General features: G+C 34.0%; 3 protein-coding genes across 3 annotated transcripts; all 3 read left to right on the top strand.

Moving 5' to 3' along the window:
* Positions 1-642: 642 nt before the first annotated feature.
* Positions 643-3,583, top strand: LOC128985603 (peptidoglycan recognition protein 4-like). Its single transcript, XM_054405236.1, has 3 exons — positions 643-820; positions 3,073-3,200; positions 3,418-3,583. Exons 1-3 carry the CDS (start codon positions 669-671, stop codon positions 3,579-3,581), a joined length of 444 nt encoding a protein of 147 aa, XP_054261211.1. The 5' UTR covers positions 643-668; the 3' UTR covers positions 3,582-3,583.
* A 3,489-nt stretch (positions 3,584-7,072) lies between these two features.
* On the top strand, positions 7,073-10,124 carry LOC128985386 (peptidoglycan-recognition protein 3-like). The gene is made up of 4 exons (XM_054404835.1): positions 7,073-7,160; positions 8,113-8,320; positions 9,248-9,375; positions 10,015-10,124. The coding sequence occupies exons 1-4, from the start codon at positions 7,112-7,114 to the stop codon at positions 10,116-10,118; spliced, it is 489 nt and encodes a 162-aa protein (XP_054260810.1). The 5' UTR covers positions 7,073-7,111; the 3' UTR covers positions 10,119-10,124.
* Positions 10,125-16,919: 6,795 nt separating this feature from the next.
* LOC128988215 (peptidoglycan-recognition protein LF-like) lies at positions 16,920-19,964 on the top strand. Its single transcript, XM_054409493.1, has 3 exons — positions 16,920-17,268; positions 18,201-18,328; positions 19,838-19,964. The coding sequence occupies exons 1-3, from the start codon at positions 16,952-16,954 to the stop codon at positions 19,948-19,950; spliced, it is 558 nt and encodes a 185-aa protein (XP_054265468.1). The 5' UTR covers positions 16,920-16,951; the 3' UTR covers positions 19,951-19,964.
* The last annotated feature ends 1,067 nt before the right edge of the window (positions 19,965-21,031 follow it).

The following is a 21,031-nucleotide window of genomic DNA, read 5'->3' on the forward strand; positions in this document are numbered from 1 at the left end:
ACGTAATTGATATCAAACGTAAATGATAATCTGTGTATCAATCTAAAACGTATTGCATACTAAAATGTCGTGGTAATAAAGTTATCATGGTCAATATAATGTGTGCTGGATAGTGTATAATGTAGCTTTCTCAATTGTAAGTACAAAGATTTCTCCCTGTTTATTTTTGTTGATTAAGTAAAACCAAACATTGACACACAGTTTAAAAATGAATCCTCAGTGTTAACTATAAAATAACCATACAATGTTCTTAAAATAATAGTTTCATTCCAAACTGGTACGAAAATTAACTTATTATAGGGGAAATATGCTTGAAAGAAAGTCAATTTATGATTAACAAGATTTTCCAACAATTTTAAATTCGTCTTCATTTATTAAGCTACTTCTTATAAACGAGTTTGCAAGAATGCTTCACTAACGTTTATGAAGATTTATAAAACTAGACGAACACTCTAACTTCGGTGCTTTCTGTTATGCTTCAAAATGATAAAGGCGACTCTAAATCAAAGTATTCTTCACTTGAAGGTAAAATTAATTTTCCACGTTAATATATTCTTAAACAAGTCAATTTTTAAATTCTACTTTGTTTTAAATTTTAGGCATAGTTAATTACCATCATGTTAGAAGTGGTACCCCGACGTGCTGCGGGTCTGGGACCCCCAATTTACATGCCTTGGCCTCTAAAGCACCCTGCAAAACTAGTGTTCACGACTGACACTAGAAGAGATCCTTGCACGAAGAGAGACAAGTGCTTTCAAGAGATGATGCAGATGTACGCCCATCAAACGTTCAGCTGGAACGATAGTGACATCCGTTACAAGTTAGTACAAGTGGAATATGTAAACATTATAAGGGTGTCTCACAAGTGAACCAATAGTTAACTTGTTTTAAGAAAGAAACAGTTAACTTCCTATGAGGCACTCCCATTTTTTAAAAATACTTTTTTGGAGCAGTTTTGAATTTGAAAAAAATGACCACCATTTTCCAAAATGGCCATAAACTTTATATGGCCCCTTATAAAGTTTACCCTATATCTCATGATTGTTTTGGAATGTAAATGCAATTTAAAAGCGTTTTAATTCTTACCATTTTTTCTCTAGAGCTCTTCGTTTACGAGTTAAAGCCCGTTACAACTAAGGAAATTTTGCTTGCAGTGTACATTCTGAAAATTTTCTATCCTGTAGCTCCTAAATGTTAAAGGTTGGAGAGAAAATGCATAGAGTAAATAAGTCTTAAAATTGCATCTATATTCCGAAAAGACCATAAAGTACATTATTAAGTATTGATTCCAATGTTAAAAATATGGCCCCCATTTTCCAAATTAGCAGCTAACTTGAAAATGTGATAAGTGTATTTTGTGGCCTTTTTAGAATGTAAATGTGAATTTAATATGTTGAGAAATATTAAAGATGACTGCCGTTTTGGAAAATGGTGATGCAATATTTAAAAATTAAAACGACCCCAAAAAAGATAAAAAAAATAGTTAATAAAAAGTATCATACAAAGTTAACTGTCCCGCTTATAATAAACAAGTTAGCTATTGGTTCACTTTAGGTGAGACCCCCTATAAATCAAGTGTAAAATTACACCACTAATATTAAGATTGTTGGTATTCGTAGGGGGTAGTAAGCTGCTGGTCCAGTGGGAAAGCGTGGTGCTTAATTCCAAATAGTCTTGGTTCAAATTTTGCCAATAATAAATTTATTTTATGTAAGCCTAGCAATACATATAAACCGGTTCGGGGAGAGATCATAGCGTGCTAGTTTGTAAACAAGGGAAATAAAAAAGTAATCATTTTGAGGGTTTTGGATTGTCACAGAGATCGTTGATTTTGTATCCTCTTGCCATTAATCATCAAATATTTAGTTAATATATTGGAGGTAATAGCCAGTTGATGCTTAATATACCTAATACTATAGACTGTTATTACAATAGCTATCCATACCAGCATGAAACATAGGAATAAAAATATGAAACGTATAAAGATGAATGAATCACTTTTCCCAACACATATTCTCAGACAGTCAATAACGTTTAAAATGCAGCGATGATAAAAACCTAGCCTATCATTTGATGCAACCCAAATCAACCAGCAATGGATCGATCTCGTTAACTTATACATTCTCTAGTCTTTAAATGGGTAATTTATTAATTAAATCAATGTTTTTTGTAGTTTCATCCTACTGTATCTTTGGGTGCAAATTTGTTCAACGCAAAAAAGACTGTAAATGTTATTTATGTCCTGGATAAAAAATCACATACATCTTAAAACAATACTTATATAAGTTTCAGTAATTCATTGAGTACTGATGTCACAGTAGGTAAATATAAGTTGTTCGATTGAATCTCCTATTCAACTTTAAGATGCTCGTTCCAAGGTTATGAATTGGGTATGAACCATGCAATAGTCCAATATTGTGTAAACCAAATTTATTAACGTTATTTAAAAGTATTGTCTATATGTGAGCTAACATATTTCCTTTAATTAAACCAGCAGGATTTTAATTGGATATCGTAAATAATTCGATAGTATTTTTAATAGTAATGTTATAGTTAAAATCGTCTATTTTGAAACATTTCAGATTAAACGGGTGGGCTGACTGATCTCTCGGTGTGCACAAAATCAATTTGCTGCGTGGACTGGAACGTTCATCAGGTTCTTAAAGGAAATATGTTGTTCTTGGTAAGTATACCGTCAATGTGTACTCATACAAGAAACAAATAAAAAAAATGAATCTTGGCGAAAATAAATATTTAATGCACTATAAAAATATTCTGCAAAAACGTCAAAAACAAAGTTCTAAACAAACTAAAATTTTATTCTTTATTAATTATATGTTCTAGTACTTTGCAATTTAATCTTTAACATATCGGATTGAAAGAGGTTATGGAGCTTAAAATGTATAGTAAAATAGAATACAAAAACCAATTAAGTAAAACTATTCATAAGCAAATACTGTACGTTTTCAAGAGTAGGCATCGCTTTCTTTACAATACCCTTACAATTGTAAATTAGTCTGCTTCCTTGGTATGTAAAATCGTCAAACTACACAAGGCTTTACGAATGTGCAGTTTCCTGATTGGTGGAGACAACAACATATACGAAGGCAGAGGCTGGCACAACAGCCCTACAGTGACAGACAGATACAAGAAACTGGAGCCTATAAGCTTCATGATAGGGTTCTTTGGAAAGTATCCAGGTAACCAAAGTTTGGTTTATTTTTGTAACTGTAGACAACATTCATCATCTAATGGTATGCTTACAACAATTGCTTATTAATAATATTAGATTCAAAAATACAACACTAGTGAAACATAATTTTTGAGTTGTTCTTTGAAAAAAAAAATACTGTGCAATCTCAAAATCATTATAAATTATATCAATTAATTGTAATAAGCTTATTGTTTTACTTGCAGATGGAAAACCCCCACAGCAAATGCTTGACCTGGCTGAAAAAGTGATACAATATGGAATAACGAATCAGTACATCAGTCCTAAATTTCTACTCATTCAAATATCATCTAAATACCAACTGTACGCTACTGGAAAAGAACCTTGGGGAAAAAAGAAACCTAAGTGAAATATATACTACCAAGGATAGAAATAAGGTAATACAGGAAAAACACTGCATTTCACATCCAAAACTATTTTGTCTTTCTTCATGATGGGAAGGGCTCTGGATCGTCTGTTCTTACCAAGAGAGGATTAATTTTTTTTTTTTTACTTCAGACGAGCGATAACATGAAGGGCATTTAAACCCTGTTTACATTTTGACCTGATGATGTGCTCAATCAGAAGCAAGACACTACTGTATTGGGCCTAGTTTTAAACTACCGTGGGCCATTTTGACAAAAACCACATAGTTTTCTCTTTTAGTGAGTTTTATACCATTTTCGTTTAATAAACAAACTATATGTATCAAACATAGTAGTTTCAAATCTAAGTTTCATATGTTGAAAAAATGGTTATCCATTTAATAAATGAACTTTACAGGGGTTTAAAATAAAAAATTAAAAACACTTGATTTTTATAACCCTATATTTTTGTAAACATATTTTTATACGTTAAGGTTTGAGTTTTTAAACAAAGGTATTTCAGTATAAGGTTTGGGGAAAAAACGAAAAACTACTAGCATCAGAGGCACATTTCTAACGGCCATCTGTGTCACTCTACTATGTTGTAAAGAAAGCTGTAAAATGGTGGACAGGGAGAGAAAGAGCACTGTTTTATATCTTTCAGAAAATTAAATTAAGACAGTAACGTTTGAAAAGATGGATAGCTCCTTAAGGTAAATTGTTCCATTTGTTGTGTGAATTAAAACAATCTGAATATTTATTTATTTATTAAACAGCTTTTATTACAAAAAAAAGGTTTGCACTGTAAGTATTATTTTAATTATTTATATATCCTCTAAACATTAATGTAATCGCACAATCAACTGACAGAGAGCCAGAAAATTTTCAGAATAAAAATATAAGATGATACAACAAAATATTCAAATCTGAAACGTAAAATACAAGTATGCATATAGAATCACAAGCTATAAAAACATTATATGATGAAAAACAACGAATACGATATGTAAAATAACTATAAGAAATACAACAGCGAAATACACAGTATAATAATTGAAATAATTTTGAAAATTTAAATAAATAATTGATAAACTATTGAACCATATGTTAATGTTGAATCAATATGACGCATTAAGTAAATTAGGGTTCAAATTAGTCTGAAATTTTAACAATAGTAAAGAAGATTTAATGGTTTTTAAGATAAATTTAATATTTTAAATATATAAAAAATATTGTTTAAACAACTTACTTAAATATATTTTTAGCATATACGATACTTAATTATAATTTTTATAATTTTATACCGTACTATAAATGTAAACAATACGTAAATGAACGAAAAGAAGATTAATAAAGTATCTAATACAGTCTCTATTTCGTCCTCTTTTTCACCTTTTCACTCCAATTTTGTTCCAACGAGACGTAACCGAATTTGATTTGAGAAGCCGGACAAGTTTTGATTAAGTTTCACACCTGAGCCGGATCTCAATGTAATGTAATATATATCCCCACGGCAGAATGTACTGACGAGGCTTCGCAGATTGGCTTAGTAAAATCCAAGGTAATTAAAATACCCCCCGCTGCAGCAAACCTGCAGACTAAGCGAATTTCCATTTATCTGAATTTATTTTCAATTTAATCTATTCAAATGACATTAGGTTTAACGAATACCTAGGTTTGCTGTCTACAGGGAGGGTAAAAGACTGTTTTTAGTAACATATTAGAAGCTTAATATTAAATAAACAAGCAAAATACAACAGTTTACTTATTCTCCTTAAGAATAACATGGGAATTTTTATTTAAAATTTTCTCCGTAACCAATAATAGTACGGAAACACTTCAATACACTAAATTATTTGTTTATCTAAGCTCTTCAAAACGGTCCAGAGAAAATTTGGGAAATTATAAGTTTTAAGGGTAAAAAAATACACCATAAATCTCTCCATACAACCCCGTTCCCATGGTTCGATCATGCTGGTTCACGAACTCGTTCAAATAAACGTAGGTTTACACATTTGTACCAAATTTCATCGATATCGGATACTTTTTGCTCGAGTTATCGTGATAACGGACACACAGAGCTACGGTAATAGCTCATTTCCTATATAGAAAATTCGGTAAAAACTGATAAAGGTCTCAAGAGCTGCATCCAAATAACATTTACGTAGTTTTTCTTTATTAAAAATTATGAAGATTGTGCAGCTTTTGCATAATTATAACTGGTAAATGAATAAACAGTTAATAAAACAATCATAGGCTAAAGATGGGCTTATTAATACAGATTAAGTCAGGGTTACAAATTCTTTAGCAATACAAATTACATGTTTGTTATAATTGGCCCAAAACCTTAACAAATAAAGACGGTAACTTAATAGTCATTGTTACCTGTGCGTCCGTTGGGATGCTGTACTTATAAACAAGTTATTGTTTACGGAATAGAAAAAAAGTTTAAGTTGGAAATTTTAAGTTTTTATTTTATACAGGTTGGCAATATTAAGAGTCCTATGGAAGCTAACGGCCATCTTGGATTTTACCACCATTAGAGAAATGTTAAAATCGTTGATTTCAAATAGCCACTGAAGAGTTATTTACCATATAAAAATATTTTTTCACACCAGAGAGATTGTACTTAAAATATCTAGTATACTGTGAGATTACAAATTTTCTTTTTGGTTTTTAAAATTTTTAACGAGTTTTAATTGTTATGGCGGATTTATAATTTTGAAAGAAAAAGATACATCACTACAAAATTTTACACATCAATAATAGTAATTGTAAGCTATTTTTTTGTATACAAGGTGGACGGAGGTCACCTGTGGGGGATGGTCCATGCGGAGTAATTTTAAGGTCTTAAAGGTAAGCATAGGTAGATAGGTAAATCAAATTACATACCTTGTTGAACTAAAAACAATACCGCAAACAAGAACTCATAAGTTTGATTCATTCAGTATTTTACGAAGCTAATTAAAGCAAATAAAATCTTTTTGAACCTAATACTCACAATTGGAGTATTAGGTCCATTTCTAGGCTCACAAGGTATAAATATGCACCGTAATAAAAAAAATTATTAACCTTTACTTCGTATCGCCAAGGCCAATCTGTAGGCAACTGTAATATTCCATAAATAAAATATAATTATTCAATACTATGCTGTTTCCAGGAACTCGTTAATCAATTAATCACTAACACAAAAAAGCCGTGTTAATTGAGTTATAAAAGATAACTGTTGACAAACGTACTGTTTAAGCTAGGTATCACCTACGTCTTAGGGTAATATTCACTTTTTATCCATGTTTTACTTGCAACTTTAAAGAACATGTTTTAATTTATATTTCTAAACATCCTTGGTGATGAGTTTCAAGCAAGCTTCATGTTTTACACCAAATAGTGTCTATTGATCACCAAACACAAAAGTGAATAATACATAATAACTGAAAATCTCTTTATCTCTTAGCTCTGATAATGCGGTTATCTTCAAACCAGTTAATCAGCTGTTCAACTAATCAGCTAAAATGTATAACACCATATCTCAATAATGCCTTTACCCGATGAGCCAGTGTCAAATTTAAGCAGTATTGAAGGAGGTTTGTTATTATGTTTCATTAATAGTTTTACATATTTTATTTCCAACTAAACGTTGAATTTCCCGTATATTGCTCATTTATTTTTTGGCAAAGCATATTGTTTGTTGTTATATTGTTTACGTTTTTAACATATCATTTGACAATTTCTAATTATAATCGATACCTTAATAACTATAAATAGTGTAGAAATGATATTTAACATTCTTCAAAACGACCTTGAACTACATACTCATATGACAGCAAACACATTTTTAGGCTACATGGTTTTTAACATAATATAAACAGTGCTTGTACAACAACGGTAAAAAATGCGACCTAAATATATTAAACACTCTTAAATAGCGTTTGATGTATAATTTGTGTTACAACATAACAATATTTAAACGTAATTATCGGGTCAAACTGTTTAAGGTAATTTTTGTTATTTAAATTCTAGCATTTAAAAATCTTAGTTGCTCTGAGTTACTATCTTGATATACTCACACTTTACTTTTCAGATTTAAATGGACGTTTTGGTAATAAAGTAAATCAGAGTACAAAATATCCCACTAGTACCTGTCAGATGTTTGACTCACTAACACATGATGGATATATAATATTCATCTTTTGCAAATTATAATCATTTGGTGGATAACATTGTGACCTGTAACTTATACGTTGGTTTTACTAATGTAAAACCATAAATTATCATCAATCATTGAAACATACTTCTTCGTATGTCAAGCTTTTGTTCTGCTACCATCCTACTTAAAGTAATAAATTATTGGTTGTTTTCTAAAGTTCAGTCTCAATCTCGCATTCATTCAAGCTTTCTAAATTCGCAAGCATTTTATACACCAGCTAATTTAACACAGCCATGACGGTATAAAATTATTATTGTACCGAGTTCAACAGATATTAGGAACTGTTGCCAAGTAAAACAAACTGTTCCAATAAACAACTATGGTTTCAGATGCGGGCCACGAATACAAGTATGTACCTCGTTTGGGATGGGGTGCCGAGCCTCCAAGAAGTGTCAGGAGAGTAGGTTTAGTGAACTACATACTTTGCACCTACACCAACAGTAGACCGTGCTTAGACCACGACACATGCAGTCATGAAATCAAGTTTGTTCAGAGTAAAAACATGCAGTATCCCGACAACCCAGATGTGAGATACAGGTAATTATGGGAGAGATTGTCTAGAATCGTGTGTAAGTTAAGTTATACATCTCACAATGTCAAAAATATTCCTTCTTTCCCTAAATTTTTTTTTTAAAATCCCTCCAAAAAAGTATTCAAACCTGGATTTATCAATAAGTTATTTTGTTGAAACGTTGAAGGTAATATTGTAAGCTGCAAAAAATTGTTTATAACAAACGATACGATTCAAAAGTTATTGTAAACTATGTTATTTTCTCCTAAAAGGCATAAAATTAGAGAATATTTTATTTTCGAAAAACCCGCTTCTGATTGGAATTTTCCTGTGATGGTCCTTATAATTCTAAAAAAAATCGTGCAACCACCCATTGCTGTAAAAATTACGGGTTGAAATTTATTACAACTTACGTCCATATACAATATACAATATCATGGTTACTCCCAACTATTACCCATGATAAAGGTTGTTGACATGCTAAAGGGAGAAAGTGTGTGTCAGATTGCTGATACCGTTTATTAATTTCGGTTTAGAGTTTAACAAACAATATGTGTAATTTCTGTGTGGTATTTATTTTTATTTCATACACTGCAATAAAATAGTATCGTCTTTTACTAAATTTTAGATACTAAAGTAGACTATACATACATGACTTAACAAATGTTGCATTCATATTGCATACAGTCATAAGAGCCCTCACATAATTTGGTACACTTAATTAGTATAACAACTACGTATTTGTTATACTATAAACAGTTGATAAAAAATACAATGCTATAATATATAACGTAATTTTAGAATAGCTCTATTAAAGTCAGTTCTTCAGCGAAATCTATCAACGACAAAATTTCACTACATTCATTTTCTTTATATGATGTTGCTACAACGTATGGTTAAGGGAGATGACAAATGTGTTGTTCTTGAATTAAAAATAAAATATGATTCCCCAGCTTCCTGATTGGCGGAGATGGAGCAGTATATGAGGGTAGAGGGTGGGGAATACTTCCTCGAGCCCCGAAGAGGTTTGCGGGTATTTCTTCTCGAAGTCTTTACATTGCCTTTGTGGGAAAGTTCAAATGTAAGTTAACCATTCTAGGCAACAAAATAGTTTTCTCTTTTTCCTAATGTTTGTCATTTATTCGTCCACAGGTTTCATATTGTTTTCAATGAGCGAAATGACTTATGGCAAATATTTATTAATTTATAAATTTGAAACCAGATAATAAACAGCAGAAAATTTCCGCAAAAAAAACAACATATAAGTAGAGCAAATTTTTATTTACTATGATCTACAGTAAAATGCAATGTTAATGGTAATAATTAATACTTTCAAATAACAATAATACATAAAAGAACATATCCTAAAAACGAATCTTTAAAACTTAATTTAAATGAAATCCTAGTTATACACATTAGTTATTGCTACCAATTTAAAATACTTTACTTCTTAGTCCGTAATGGAACATTTATACGCATACATTTCTCTTCTAGCCTTTCAGAACTGTTTAAATCATTATTTGTAAGGGTAAAAGGAGGAAAACCTATATTGACGTATGAAATAGTAAACAGGGGTTATAAACTAGTTAATTCAGTTTGAGAGATAGATTTTGTTTGCTTAAAATATTAGATTTGTGGTTTTAGAGAATATCCCATATATGGAATAAGTTATTAATTAATTTCTAATTGTTCATAGATTTATAAAATTGTATTTTTTCAGTCACGCCTCCCTCGGCGAAAATGTTCAAAGCTAAGGATAATTTGATTCTTGATGGAGTCAATAAAGGATACATAGATAAAAAGATCTTAATATTTACTATGTAAATGTGCTTCGTAAATTATTTATATAAATACATTTTTAAAGTGTAATAGTGTTTTCTTTCAATCTCTCAATTTTCTCCTTTAAATGATTAGTGGTAGTTATATATACAAGAAATATCCCTTTAAAAAAACAAACGTAAGCATAGGCCTATACATTATATGAGTAAAGTTTTCTCACACTATACTAAAACCAATTATACACAACAAAATTAAATTAATTAAAACTAATTTGTTGAAAGTTAAGTAGAAGATTATAGTTAATTTAGCTTAAATTAGAATATATACGCGACAGTGACAAACTTGAATCATAATTCAAGGCGAAGACGAATATAGGATAGGTGAGGAATTGATCGAGGAAAAGCTTTACTACTTGTCAAAAGGAGAGTTTTAGCATGTAGTCCGCCGACACTCGCCAATTTGATGGTTTTCTAACCAGGACCGTCTTTTGAAGACATCAATTAATGAAATAATCAATAGAATGGTAAATAGTAAATAAAAAAAATTTCAAATTCTCATTTATTTGTTAAATTATTATACGTTTTTAATGAAATGTTGCTAATTTACCGTACCCGGATAATTTTACACATTTACTTTGAAGTATTACTTTAAAAATCCTTTCTTTATTGTAGTAGAAGTCATTATAGTTTCATATATATGAACAGTCAATTATTAGTAACGGAAGAGTTATTATGTTTTGCGGGGTGGCTGCACTGTGCACTGAGCCCTGAAGTGGGATGATTCGTCACGGCTCCTCTTTCTATGTCCACCAACGAACGTAAGTGGTTCTCTTGCTATATCGTCCACTTTTCTAGCGTAACGTTAGGTTACGACATTTTGGCGCAGTCGGTAATAAACCTTTTTATCATAGTTAGGGTAGTACGCGATAACAGTTGTTGTTTTAGTGCGTATTATAGTTGAGATGATTAAAAATGGCGAGTATTAGTGTTGGCAGGATTTCTGAATTTAATCCAAGTGAGGAGGACATTGTGCCCTATTTGTTGCGCCTGAAACATTTTTTCAAAGCGAACAATGTCAAGAAGGAAAACGAGGTGTCGGTTTTAATTACAGTTATTGGTCCCAGGGTTTTATCGGTCCTATCCGATTTATTATCACCGGTAGAGGTAGATTCTAAGACCTATGATGAACTTGCAGCGTTGTTGAAATTACATTATGCGCCCAAGAAGTTGGTTGTGGCGGAGCGATATGTATTCTACTCTCGTGTGCAAAAGCCGGGCGAAAGCATAGCGGAGTTTGTGGTGTCAATAAAACATTTAGCTAGTTCGTGCAAATTTGGTACCTTTTTGAAAGACGCTTTGAGGGACAAAGTGATTTCCGGCATTTCTAATGAAACTATCCGGCAGAAATTGTTGTCGGAGGAATTGGACTTTGACGAAGCTTATGCGTCAGCGCTCAGGCTGGAACAGGCCGAATCGCAGTCAAGCCTATTTGTGCAACCTCGTGGGGACATTGCGAAAATCAATTGTGAAAAGTCAAAATAGGCCTAAAACTTTCATGCATAGGAGTAGTGAAAATCAAAATTCTAGAAACTCTTGCTGGAGGTGTGGTTCTGCTGGTCATTGGCCTAGTGCGTGTGCGTTCGCCAGTTACAAGTGTCACGGTTGTCAGAGAGTAGGTCATCTCAAGAAAGTGTGTAAAGCCAAGAAATCTTCTAGTTTCCATTGTAAAAATTCGACACCTAGGATGGGGGTCCATCAAGTGGAGGAAGAGGTAGGCCTAGGCCTAGAAGTTCCAATGGCAGACATAGGTCTGTACAACCTTAAATCAGGATCAGACAACGGCTATAAGGTAGGCCTAGTGGCTAATGATGTATATTTAGAAATGATTCTAGATACAGGCAGTGCCTTGACTATATGTCCTTCTGAGATATTTTATGAAAAATTTTCTAACCTCAAACTTAGGCCAGCAAATGTGAAACTTACTACTTATTCAGGTCATGATGTACCTGTTCTGGGACAAGTGAATGTCAATGTTAAATATAATAATCAGCAGGCGAGTTTGCCTTTGACAGTAGTTAGTTTAGAAAGTAAGAGTCAGCCGATTCTGTTGGGGCGAAACTGGTTAGGCCAGTTGAGGTTAGATTGGCAAAATGTGTTTTCATGTAAAGCCACTGTGGATCACAGTTCCGATTTGGACATTGCTAAATTGAAGAGTAAATTTAAGTCAGTTTTTCAGCCTGGAACGGGCGAAATTAAGGGTGTTAAGGCTCATATTGTCTTAAAGGAGGGGACAGTCCCTAAGTTTTGTAAGGCGAGACCAGTGCCTTTTGCGTTAAGGGAGAAAGTTGAGAGTGAGTTGGACCGCATGGTTCAAGAGGATGTTGCGTACAGAGTTACTAATTCACAGTGGAGCACTCCACTTGTGGTTGTCCCTAAGCCTAATGGTGTTAGGCTTTGTGCCGATTATAAGATTACTCTTAATCATTGTATTGAAATGGAACATTATCCGCTTCCTCAGGCTCAAGATATTTTTGCAACTCTAGGCGGTTGCTCAGTTTTTAGCTGCCTTGATCTTTCAAATGCGTATCAGCAATTTGCGGTAGCGGATGAATCGCAACATCTGTTGACCCTAGCTACCCATAAGGGTCTGTATCGTTTAAAAAGGCTACCATATGGTTTGTCTTCAGCTCCTGCAATTTTTCAGTCAGCCATCGACCAAATTTTAACAGGTCTTCCAGGAACGGTGGCGTACTTAGATGACGTCTTAGTGGCGGCTCGCTCTAAGGAAGAGGGGCTTGCCCGTCTGGCGCAGGTGCTGCAACGCCTTGATGAGTTTGGTGTTCGAGTAAACCAACAAAAGTGTAAGTTTTTGCAATCGTCAATAGAGTATTTAGGACATGTGATTACTCGAGATGGTCTCCGTCCACAAGAAAGTTTGTTAACTGCGCTGCGTAAAGCGCCGGAGCCTAGTACTAAGGAAGAGTTACGAGCCTATATTGGTCTAATAAATTATTATCATGCATTTATACCTAACCTGTCTGCTAGAATAAGCTGTTTTTATGACTTATTACATAAGGATCATCCATGGGTGTGGTCGGAGGTGTGTTCTAAGACTTTTCAGGAGAGTAAATCATGGGTGTTGGACTCAAGTTTGTTAGTTCACTATGATGTGAAAAAGCCCATAGTTCTGACGTGTGATGCGAGTCCCAGAGGGGTGGCTGCTGTTCTATCTCATCTTATCGATGGTCAGGAAAGGCCAATTGCCTTCGCATCGAAAACGCTAAGTTCCAGTGCACGAAATTATTCTCAGTTACATCGGGAGGCTCTGGCTTTGATCTTTGGAGTCAAAAAGTTTCATAAGTATATATATGGAAGACACTGTATTCTACAGACTGATCATCAGCCGTTGACGGCTATTTTTGGCTCTAAAAAGGGCGTTCCTAGTATGGCGGCAGCTAGGCTGCAGAGATGGGCCTTGATTCTATCAGCATATGATTTGGAGGTTAGGTACCGGAAGGGAGTGGATGTCCCTCACGCTAATGCGTTGTCTAGGTTACCCTTAGCAGAAGCGGAACCTATAGAGCTGGATGCTAATTTTGTTTCACATGTAGATATGTGTACAGAAGTGATGAACAATTTCTGTGTTGTCAAGGACATTGCACCTATTACTGCCTTGCATATAGGTAAAATGACGGATAAGGATCCGATTCTTTCGAAGGTCCGAGATTTTGTGATGTACGGCTGGACGAGCTCGGTTGAGCCGGAACTAGCTATTTTTCTAAGGAAGAAGGACGAGTTGTCCGTGGAACAAGGTTGTTTGCTGTGGGGTTCTCGTGTAGTGATTCCAAAGAAACTGTATTCATCTGTGCTTCAAATGTTGCATGATCAACACCCGGGAGTTACACGCATGAAGATGCTGGCGAGAAGTTATGTCTGGTGGCCAGGCATGGAGAAGTCGATTGAAGACGTGGTGGCCTCTTGTTCTGCGTGTCAGTTAACTAGGAATTCGGTACCTAAAGTACCGTTGCAGCAATGGCCTACAACATCAACCCGATGGCAGAGGATACACATTGACTTTGCGGAGGATCCAGAGTCGAGACAGCAACTTTCAGTTTTGATTGACACATACTCTAAATGGTTAGAGGTATTTATCATGAGTTCCATGAATTCTTCCAAGGTTATTGAGAAACTCCGTACCTTGTTTTCATCGTATGGATTGCCTGTCGAACTGGTGTCGGACAACGGAAGATCTTTTACTAGTCAAGAGTTCAAAACCTTTTTGCATAACAACAATGTGAAGTTCACATTAACTCCCCCGTATCATGCGGCTTCAAATGGATCTGCGGAGAGAAGTGTTCAGGAGGTCAAGAAAAACCTTTTGCGTCAAGTGATTGAGGAACATCAGCGTTCTCAGCGTACCACTCTTCAAATGAAATTAGATAATTTCTTGTTTGCGTACCGCAACACTCCAAATACAGTTACTGGCTTAACCCCTGCAGAAATGTTCCTGTCTTGGAAGCCTCGTACTCAGTTGGTTATGTTAAAACCCAATCTCCAGTGATCCATTGATCAAAAACACAGGGAACAAAAAGATGCAGCTGATAGGCTTAGGGGAAGAAGCAGATTTTTCTCAGAAGGTCAGGCAGTCTATGTCAAAACTGTCCGAAATGAAAAGATATCTTGGGTTCCTGGTAAAATAATTCTAAAGAGAAGTCCGGTCACCTATCTTGTGAGTGTCATTGGTGGAAAACCCCGATTTTGTCATGCAGACCACTTGAGAGCTCGGGATGCAGAAGAGGAGGAGATTTTTGTATCACCCAAGGATCCCGCTGTATCACCCCAAGTACCCAAGAATTCACCCCCGCCGGAGGATCGACCATCTAGTCCCCTGATGATGTCACCTGTACCTAGGCCTACTACCAGTCCCAGGGAGAGCCTAGGGCAAGCCCAGCCTCAGCCAACTCCTGCGTCGCCGCTAGCACAGTGCAGCCCACCACCCTCGCTGAGGAAGTCTGGACGGACTGTGCGAAAGCCTCACAGGCTGGACTTGTAAAATAATTAATGAATAATGGGAAGAAGAAATTTTTGTTGCATTATATTGAAAGTGAATTTATTTTATTTTGAGTTAATTTTGAATTTATGGTATTGACTTTTTTTTATGGGGAAGACGAGTGTAGTAGAAGTCATTATAGTTTCATATATATGAACAGTCAATTATTAGTAACGGAAGAGTTATTATGTTTTGCGGGGTGGCTGCACTGTGCACTGAGCCCTGAAGTGGGATGATTCGTCACGGCTCCTCTTTCTATGTCCACCAACGAACGTAAGTGGTTCTCTTGCTATATCGTCCACTTTTCTAGCGTAACGTTAGGTTACGACATTTATGTTTCATTGTTTTATTTCTTATAAATAAGGAATCACCTTACAAAGCCAAGTGTGCGAAATTAAATTAAATACAAATTGTAAAATTAAATTAAATGCAAAATTTAAATTAAATTAAATCAAATAAATGTGTACGGCAACGCTTAGCGTTCCTTTTAAGTTTTAGTGGATAATTTTCAATTTTATTTTATAGTTAAATTTAATTTTAACTTTTTTTATAACTCTCTCCATTCCTCTTGAGGTTAAGCCTCCAACAATAGTTCCTCTTATCAATTGATAAGTCATTATTTTGATATCTAAACATAAGTTTCCGATTAGATAAGTAGCCAAAGCTGTTACTATAGTGGTACAGTTTATTGAGCGTGTCACGTGTGATTATCAAAAGTGTCGTCAAAAATTGACAGGAACACAATTTTACATGATACAAATAAGTAAATAATTTTTTAAGCTTTTTCTTAAAAGGTAGGCCTACTGCAGAGTAAAAATATATAAGTATAAGTGAAAATCAGGTATAAGTGAAAATCTATGAACCTTTTGCATTAAAAATATTTTTACCATAATAGTTGGTTGCTTTTACACACATTATTTAGCTCTAACATTTAATTCGCTAAAAATATATGAAAATAGAAGATGAAACTTTTGTTGTTACCGCTTGTCGTCTGTGGAACGGCCTACCCCTACACATTAAGACCCTTGAAAAACGTTCCCAGTTTGTGGCGGCACTGAAAAAGCTCTATTTTGAGAAGATGGTCTCGGCTGGCGTGTCCTAGGGCTACTGTTACCTTGCGCGTTTGCTGATGCGTGTATGCGAGAGTGTGTGAATGTGTTTTTCTATTTGTTAAATTTTTATGTTTTTTAGATATGTAGGTACTTGAATTGTTAAATATTTTATGTTTAATTAGATTAAGTTATCCCTATGTTACATTATTTATGTTATATTTTTAATATGGTTAAGTGTAAGAAAGGGCCATGTGGCCCTAACTTTGCCTGAAAAAATAAAGGATTTTTCATTTCATTTCATTCATTTCATTTCATTTCATTTCATTTCATTTCATTTCAAACTTTTAATAAAACTTTTCACCACAAATATTTTTTCCTTTATCAAACGAAGAAAAAATTTAATTTTATGACAATAAAACGGAACGGTAAGACCAAGAACACCTATGACCATTATAAGACTAAGAAATGTATTAAAACTTAGTTGAAACTTTGGAAATTGGTTTATCTACGCTAAATAAATGGAATTTATGTTTTATAAAATCTATATGTAAAATGATTCAAGTTAATAGCAATGCCCATTTATGCCTTATTTACGATAACAGTTTTAAAGGCTCCATATTTTCTCACAGCATTGTTATTACTATGTATTCAATTTCTGGATTTTTGGTAGAGCCTCTTTCATAAACCTTTGGAAAGAACCAAAAATCTCTATGTTTCTTATTTGTTGCAGCAACTTAAATAGCCCAATTAAGTAAAAGCTTTATTTGAGCGTTCAGAATGGTTGACACGCCAGAAATAGAGGAGTCGGATGAGTTTTTGGATGGGGACGATGAAATTCCTGATTCAGAAGTAGAATGGATTGTTCATGATAAAGTTGTAGAAAGGAAGTTTGAAGACCAGATGGTTAGTAGAGCGGAATGGGAGGCCCTGCCACCTACTGAACCAGCTACTAAGAGAGATGGCCCTGTAAAATTCGTCATGACCACCTTCACAGGAACTAACGTCTGCTGGAACGATATGTCCTGTATCATGGGCACACAGAGACTTCAGAGGCTAAGTATGGACCAGGGAGGAAAGACAGACCTTCCTTACAAGTAAGAAAATTATTAACATAGATCTTTTTATAGGATTTGTTAAATATTGATTAGGTTCAGTAACCGATGTCATCAATGTACAATGGTGTTTTTAGAGTATATAAGGCTTGTTGAGATTTACAAAACTAAATTATAGATATATTTTAAGTAAAATATGGACGAATTAAGTGTTCTGGGAGGCTAGCAGTCATTTTGAAAAACATTAAACAGCTAGTGAATAGTTAATTATCAGCATTTTTTTTTTTTTAAACACCAAAATGAGTATAATACTGTAAGATTAGAAATGCTCTTTGTAGTTTTGCTTTTTTACCAAGGGAGTTCATGGAAGCTGAAGGTCATCTTCGATTTCTAGGTCATAAGAGGAATGTTAATTTCTTTAATTTGAATCAGCTGCTGAAGAGTGATTTGACATTTAAAAACGATCAAATAACGAAGTGATTGTAATTTAAATACCATGTGCACTGTCAGCAAAATTTTCATTGTATATTTTTTAATTTTTTTATGAGTTAGAACGTCTAGGCACTTGAGTCAGACTTTTAGGTATAGTGTGCTGAGAAAGGATGATTTAAGGATTAATCCTAAGGTAATATTTTTGATGATCAATACATACACGTAACCCTTGTAATTAGAATTTTAGTAAATGCCAATAACTAAAACTACTGAACTTAGTTAAAACCAAACCTGTCATCTGAATTTATATATTTTTTAACTCATGTTTTTTTTTTTTTAGTTTAAAATACGCTTCAGCTCTGAGTCAGTGTCTTAAATCCAATCAAATATTGTTTTAATCGCATTTCTAGTAACGAGGCAGTAAGCAATGAACATTGTGAGGATCTAAAAGTAGCTGGAAAATATGATAATATGGCAATATGATATTTATCATTAGGAAATGGAGATTTTTAAAAAATCATAAAGAAATAACTATTCCACAGCTTTCTCATAGGCGGCTCAGGACTTGTTTTTGAATGTCGAGGGTGGAGCCATACACCGGAGTTACCTGAAAAATACAAACATCTCGAGTCAAATGCTTTTTTGATAGGATACATTGGAATATATGGAGGTAACTACAACTTATTGGTCTCTTCCTTACAATAACGATATACAAAACTATACTAGGGGCCACGACAGTCTGCAGTTGACGGCAGCCAATACCAAGACTGGACTAGCGCGATGTTGCAACATCCCTCGTTCACTACTTTTCGACACTTATTAAAATATACTAAACAATATTTTCAAATCAGCTGGTATTATTGGATTTGGCAACACCGCACGGTCCTTATTGGCTCCTTGGAAGTCATGTGGTAAATAGACTCCTCTCTCAACTGCAGACTCTCGTGGACCGTACTGTAGTGAAAAAATTCCCCTTTGATCCTTTCGCTATGCACGGTATCCATTTAAAAACTAAAGCCATGCCAAAGATGTTAGATGCACTATCATTGTGTTTTGGACACTTAGTAAATACGCATAGACTAATGTTTAGATATTAAATAAATTAGCAATAGTATCCATTTACTGAGTGAGCTACAAAACTAATCCTGCCCTCATTGTTTTCGCGTAGGCCCCAAAGCGAATGCTATAGTTTCATTTTCCCTTTATATTTATCATGGTTCAAGGCACATTTAAAATAAGTCAGATGATTCCACTAGTGTTCTCTGTGGCTGGCTCAGTTCACAAAAGTTCATATATTTTTTTTAATAGGCTCAACTTGACATTCTGCTCAGTAATGTTGATAGATTATAATAATTCTGTAAGAAACTACTAAATTTTCAATTATAACATAAAATATATACATGCGAACTTCACTTAGCAATAAAAATATTTTTGAAATTTTATAGATAACTTTTTTTATAGATGAATAGTTTTGTTAGTTTCAGGTAATCGATTATTGTTTCATAGTATTTAGATATCAATTCAACAAATATATGTTTGATTACAAGTATCAACATACAGATTGGTGCTTTTATTTTATTTTCATGCCAGACACCTAACTCACATACACAATCATAGCATTTTATGGTTAGAGATCGGCTTACATTGGTGCTTTTATTTTATTTTTATACAAGACACCTAACTCACATAGAGATCGGCTTGCAAGTGACCATGGGACTGCATTGCAGCTGGAACAGCTTATTGTGCATCCTCATTCTGCATGAAATCCCAGGTCCTTTGTGAACCACTGGATAAGCTTCCACGGTCACTTTATGTGGAATCGAGGTTTTCCAAGGACGACCGTGTCAATAACGATGGACTAAACACATACACTCACCAACGTTTCGGTCTCGATATAGATCACTCGATCATTTTATTTGTAATCCGTGGTAAGTAACGCCGCCCTGAAGATGGCACTAAGTGATTCGTCCTTTTTGTTGACACCTTTAGAAGACGTGGAACAAATATATTTTATATTTTGCCATAGTTTTGTTTTTCAGATTGCTATTCCCATATTGTAGTTGGTCATTGACTTTTTTTTACTTATTTTATTTATTTGCTGTATGACGTTATTATTGTTGTGTAATAGCATTGTTTTCTGCAAAATTTGTATTCAAACAAGTCAAAACATATTTTTTAGGTGTTGATGGCATTACGGATGAGATGTTGTCATCAAGAAGAGAGCTGATCAAACTAGGGATGGAAGAGTCACACATAGCTAAGAGAATTTTATATTACCAATGTATCAAGTAAACATTTATAAAACGTTTTGTAAAATGCCTCTGTATACATCAGCAGAAAAATGTTTTTATGTATGTGAATTTGTTGTTCAAAGGTTTATTGCGGACATTTTCCATCACGAAAGTAAAAAACAATACACAACGTTTCGGGATCTGGAATCTGATCCCGTCTTCAGGTGAAAAAACTTAACTAACACATTACAACTAACAATACACAAACGCCCAACCTAAGTTGGAATACACTACCGAGGGTAGTAGTCAAAAAATATGCACTGTATAGCAGTCAAGTCATGATACAACATGCAATTAATAACAAATCACAAAACACTATAATCTATAAAAGGTTTACGTACAAAAAACTCACACAATGGAACACTAACAACACCGTACGCTATGACTCCACCAATGAAACTGAACCAACATGGCTGACCAATCGGAAACACGGAGACAACAGAAATGGCTTCCGGTCCCTGGAAAAGTAAAACCAACAGAATGGCGGAGCGATTCTGTTCTGTTCTGAAGACGGGATCAGATTCCAGATCCCGAAACGTTGTGTATTGTTTTTTACTTTCGTGATGGAAAATGTCCGCAATAAACCTTTGAACAACATTAACTCACCATCACCAACAATGAACTTCAAACAAAGAGTATGTGAATTTGTTTAAGAGATAAACATGTTTTATATTGCTTAGCTGAAATCCACAATAAAACAAATTTTAGACCACCGATCTGTTAGAAGACGGGAGAGCTATACAAACACTAAGAACAAGTATTATGGACAAGCTCTAGTTATTATTTTCATACATAAATCCGCGCTTTAAATATTCTGGAAAAGAGGCTTGTATTATTTCTTTCTATCTCTCTAGGTCTAGTTTTAAATAAAAGGCCAGAACTATCTTTAGGCCTTCTCAAATATTCGAAGGAAAACACTCAAGTAAAACTGACAGAAATTATTTTTTTTTTACTACAGATATTCATTATTAAAGGTTATTAGTGTAGAATTGTTGGAGATAAAGTAAATGTAATACTAAAATATTTACTAGGTCTTTAGTTTGTAGCTAAACATAATATGTTTATTCCATAATATGTAAACA

Source organism: Macrosteles quadrilineatus, unplaced genomic scaffold (genome assembly GCF_028750875.1).
Source record: "Macrosteles quadrilineatus isolate MER2022 unplaced genomic scaffold, UCM_ALF_1.0 Scaffold_2__2_contigs__length_208266976, whole genome shotgun sequence".
NCBI lineage: Eukaryota > Metazoa > Arthropoda > Insecta > Hemiptera > Cicadellidae > Macrosteles > Macrosteles quadrilineatus.

Coding starts and splice junctions, on each gene's coding strand:
- LOC128985386 (XM_054404835.1), top strand. CDS start 7,112: ATGCCTTTACCCGATGAGCCAGTGTCAAATTTAAGCAGTATTGAAGGA. Junction 7,161..8,112: donor TTTAAGCAGTATTGAAGGAG/GTTTGTTATTAT, acceptor CTATGGTTTCAG/ATGCGGGCCACGAATACAAG. Junction 8,321..9,247: donor AACCCAGATGTGAGATACAG/GTAATTATGGGA, acceptor ATGATTCCCCAG/CTTCCTGATTGGCGGAGATG.
- LOC128985603 (XM_054405236.1), top strand. CDS start 669: ATGCCTTGGCCTCTAAAGCACCCTGCAAAACTAGTGTTCACGACTGAC. Junction 821..3,072: donor GATAGTGACATCCGTTACAA/GTTAGTACAAGT, acceptor ACGAATGTGCAG/TTTCCTGATTGGTGGAGACA. Junction 3,201..3,417: donor GTTCTTTGGAAAGTATCCAG/GTAACCAAAGTT, acceptor TTTTACTTGCAG/ATGGAAAACCCCCACAGCAA.
- LOC128988215 (XM_054409493.1), top strand. CDS start 16,952: ATGGTTGACACGCCAGAAATAGAGGAGTCGGATGAGTTTTTGGATGGG. Junction 17,269..18,200: donor AAGACAGACCTTCCTTACAA/GTAAGAAAATTA, acceptor ACTATTCCACAG/CTTTCTCATAGGCGGCTCAG. Junction 18,329..19,837: donor ATACATTGGAATATATGGAG/GTAACTACAACT, acceptor CATATTTTTTAG/GTGTTGATGGCATTACGGAT.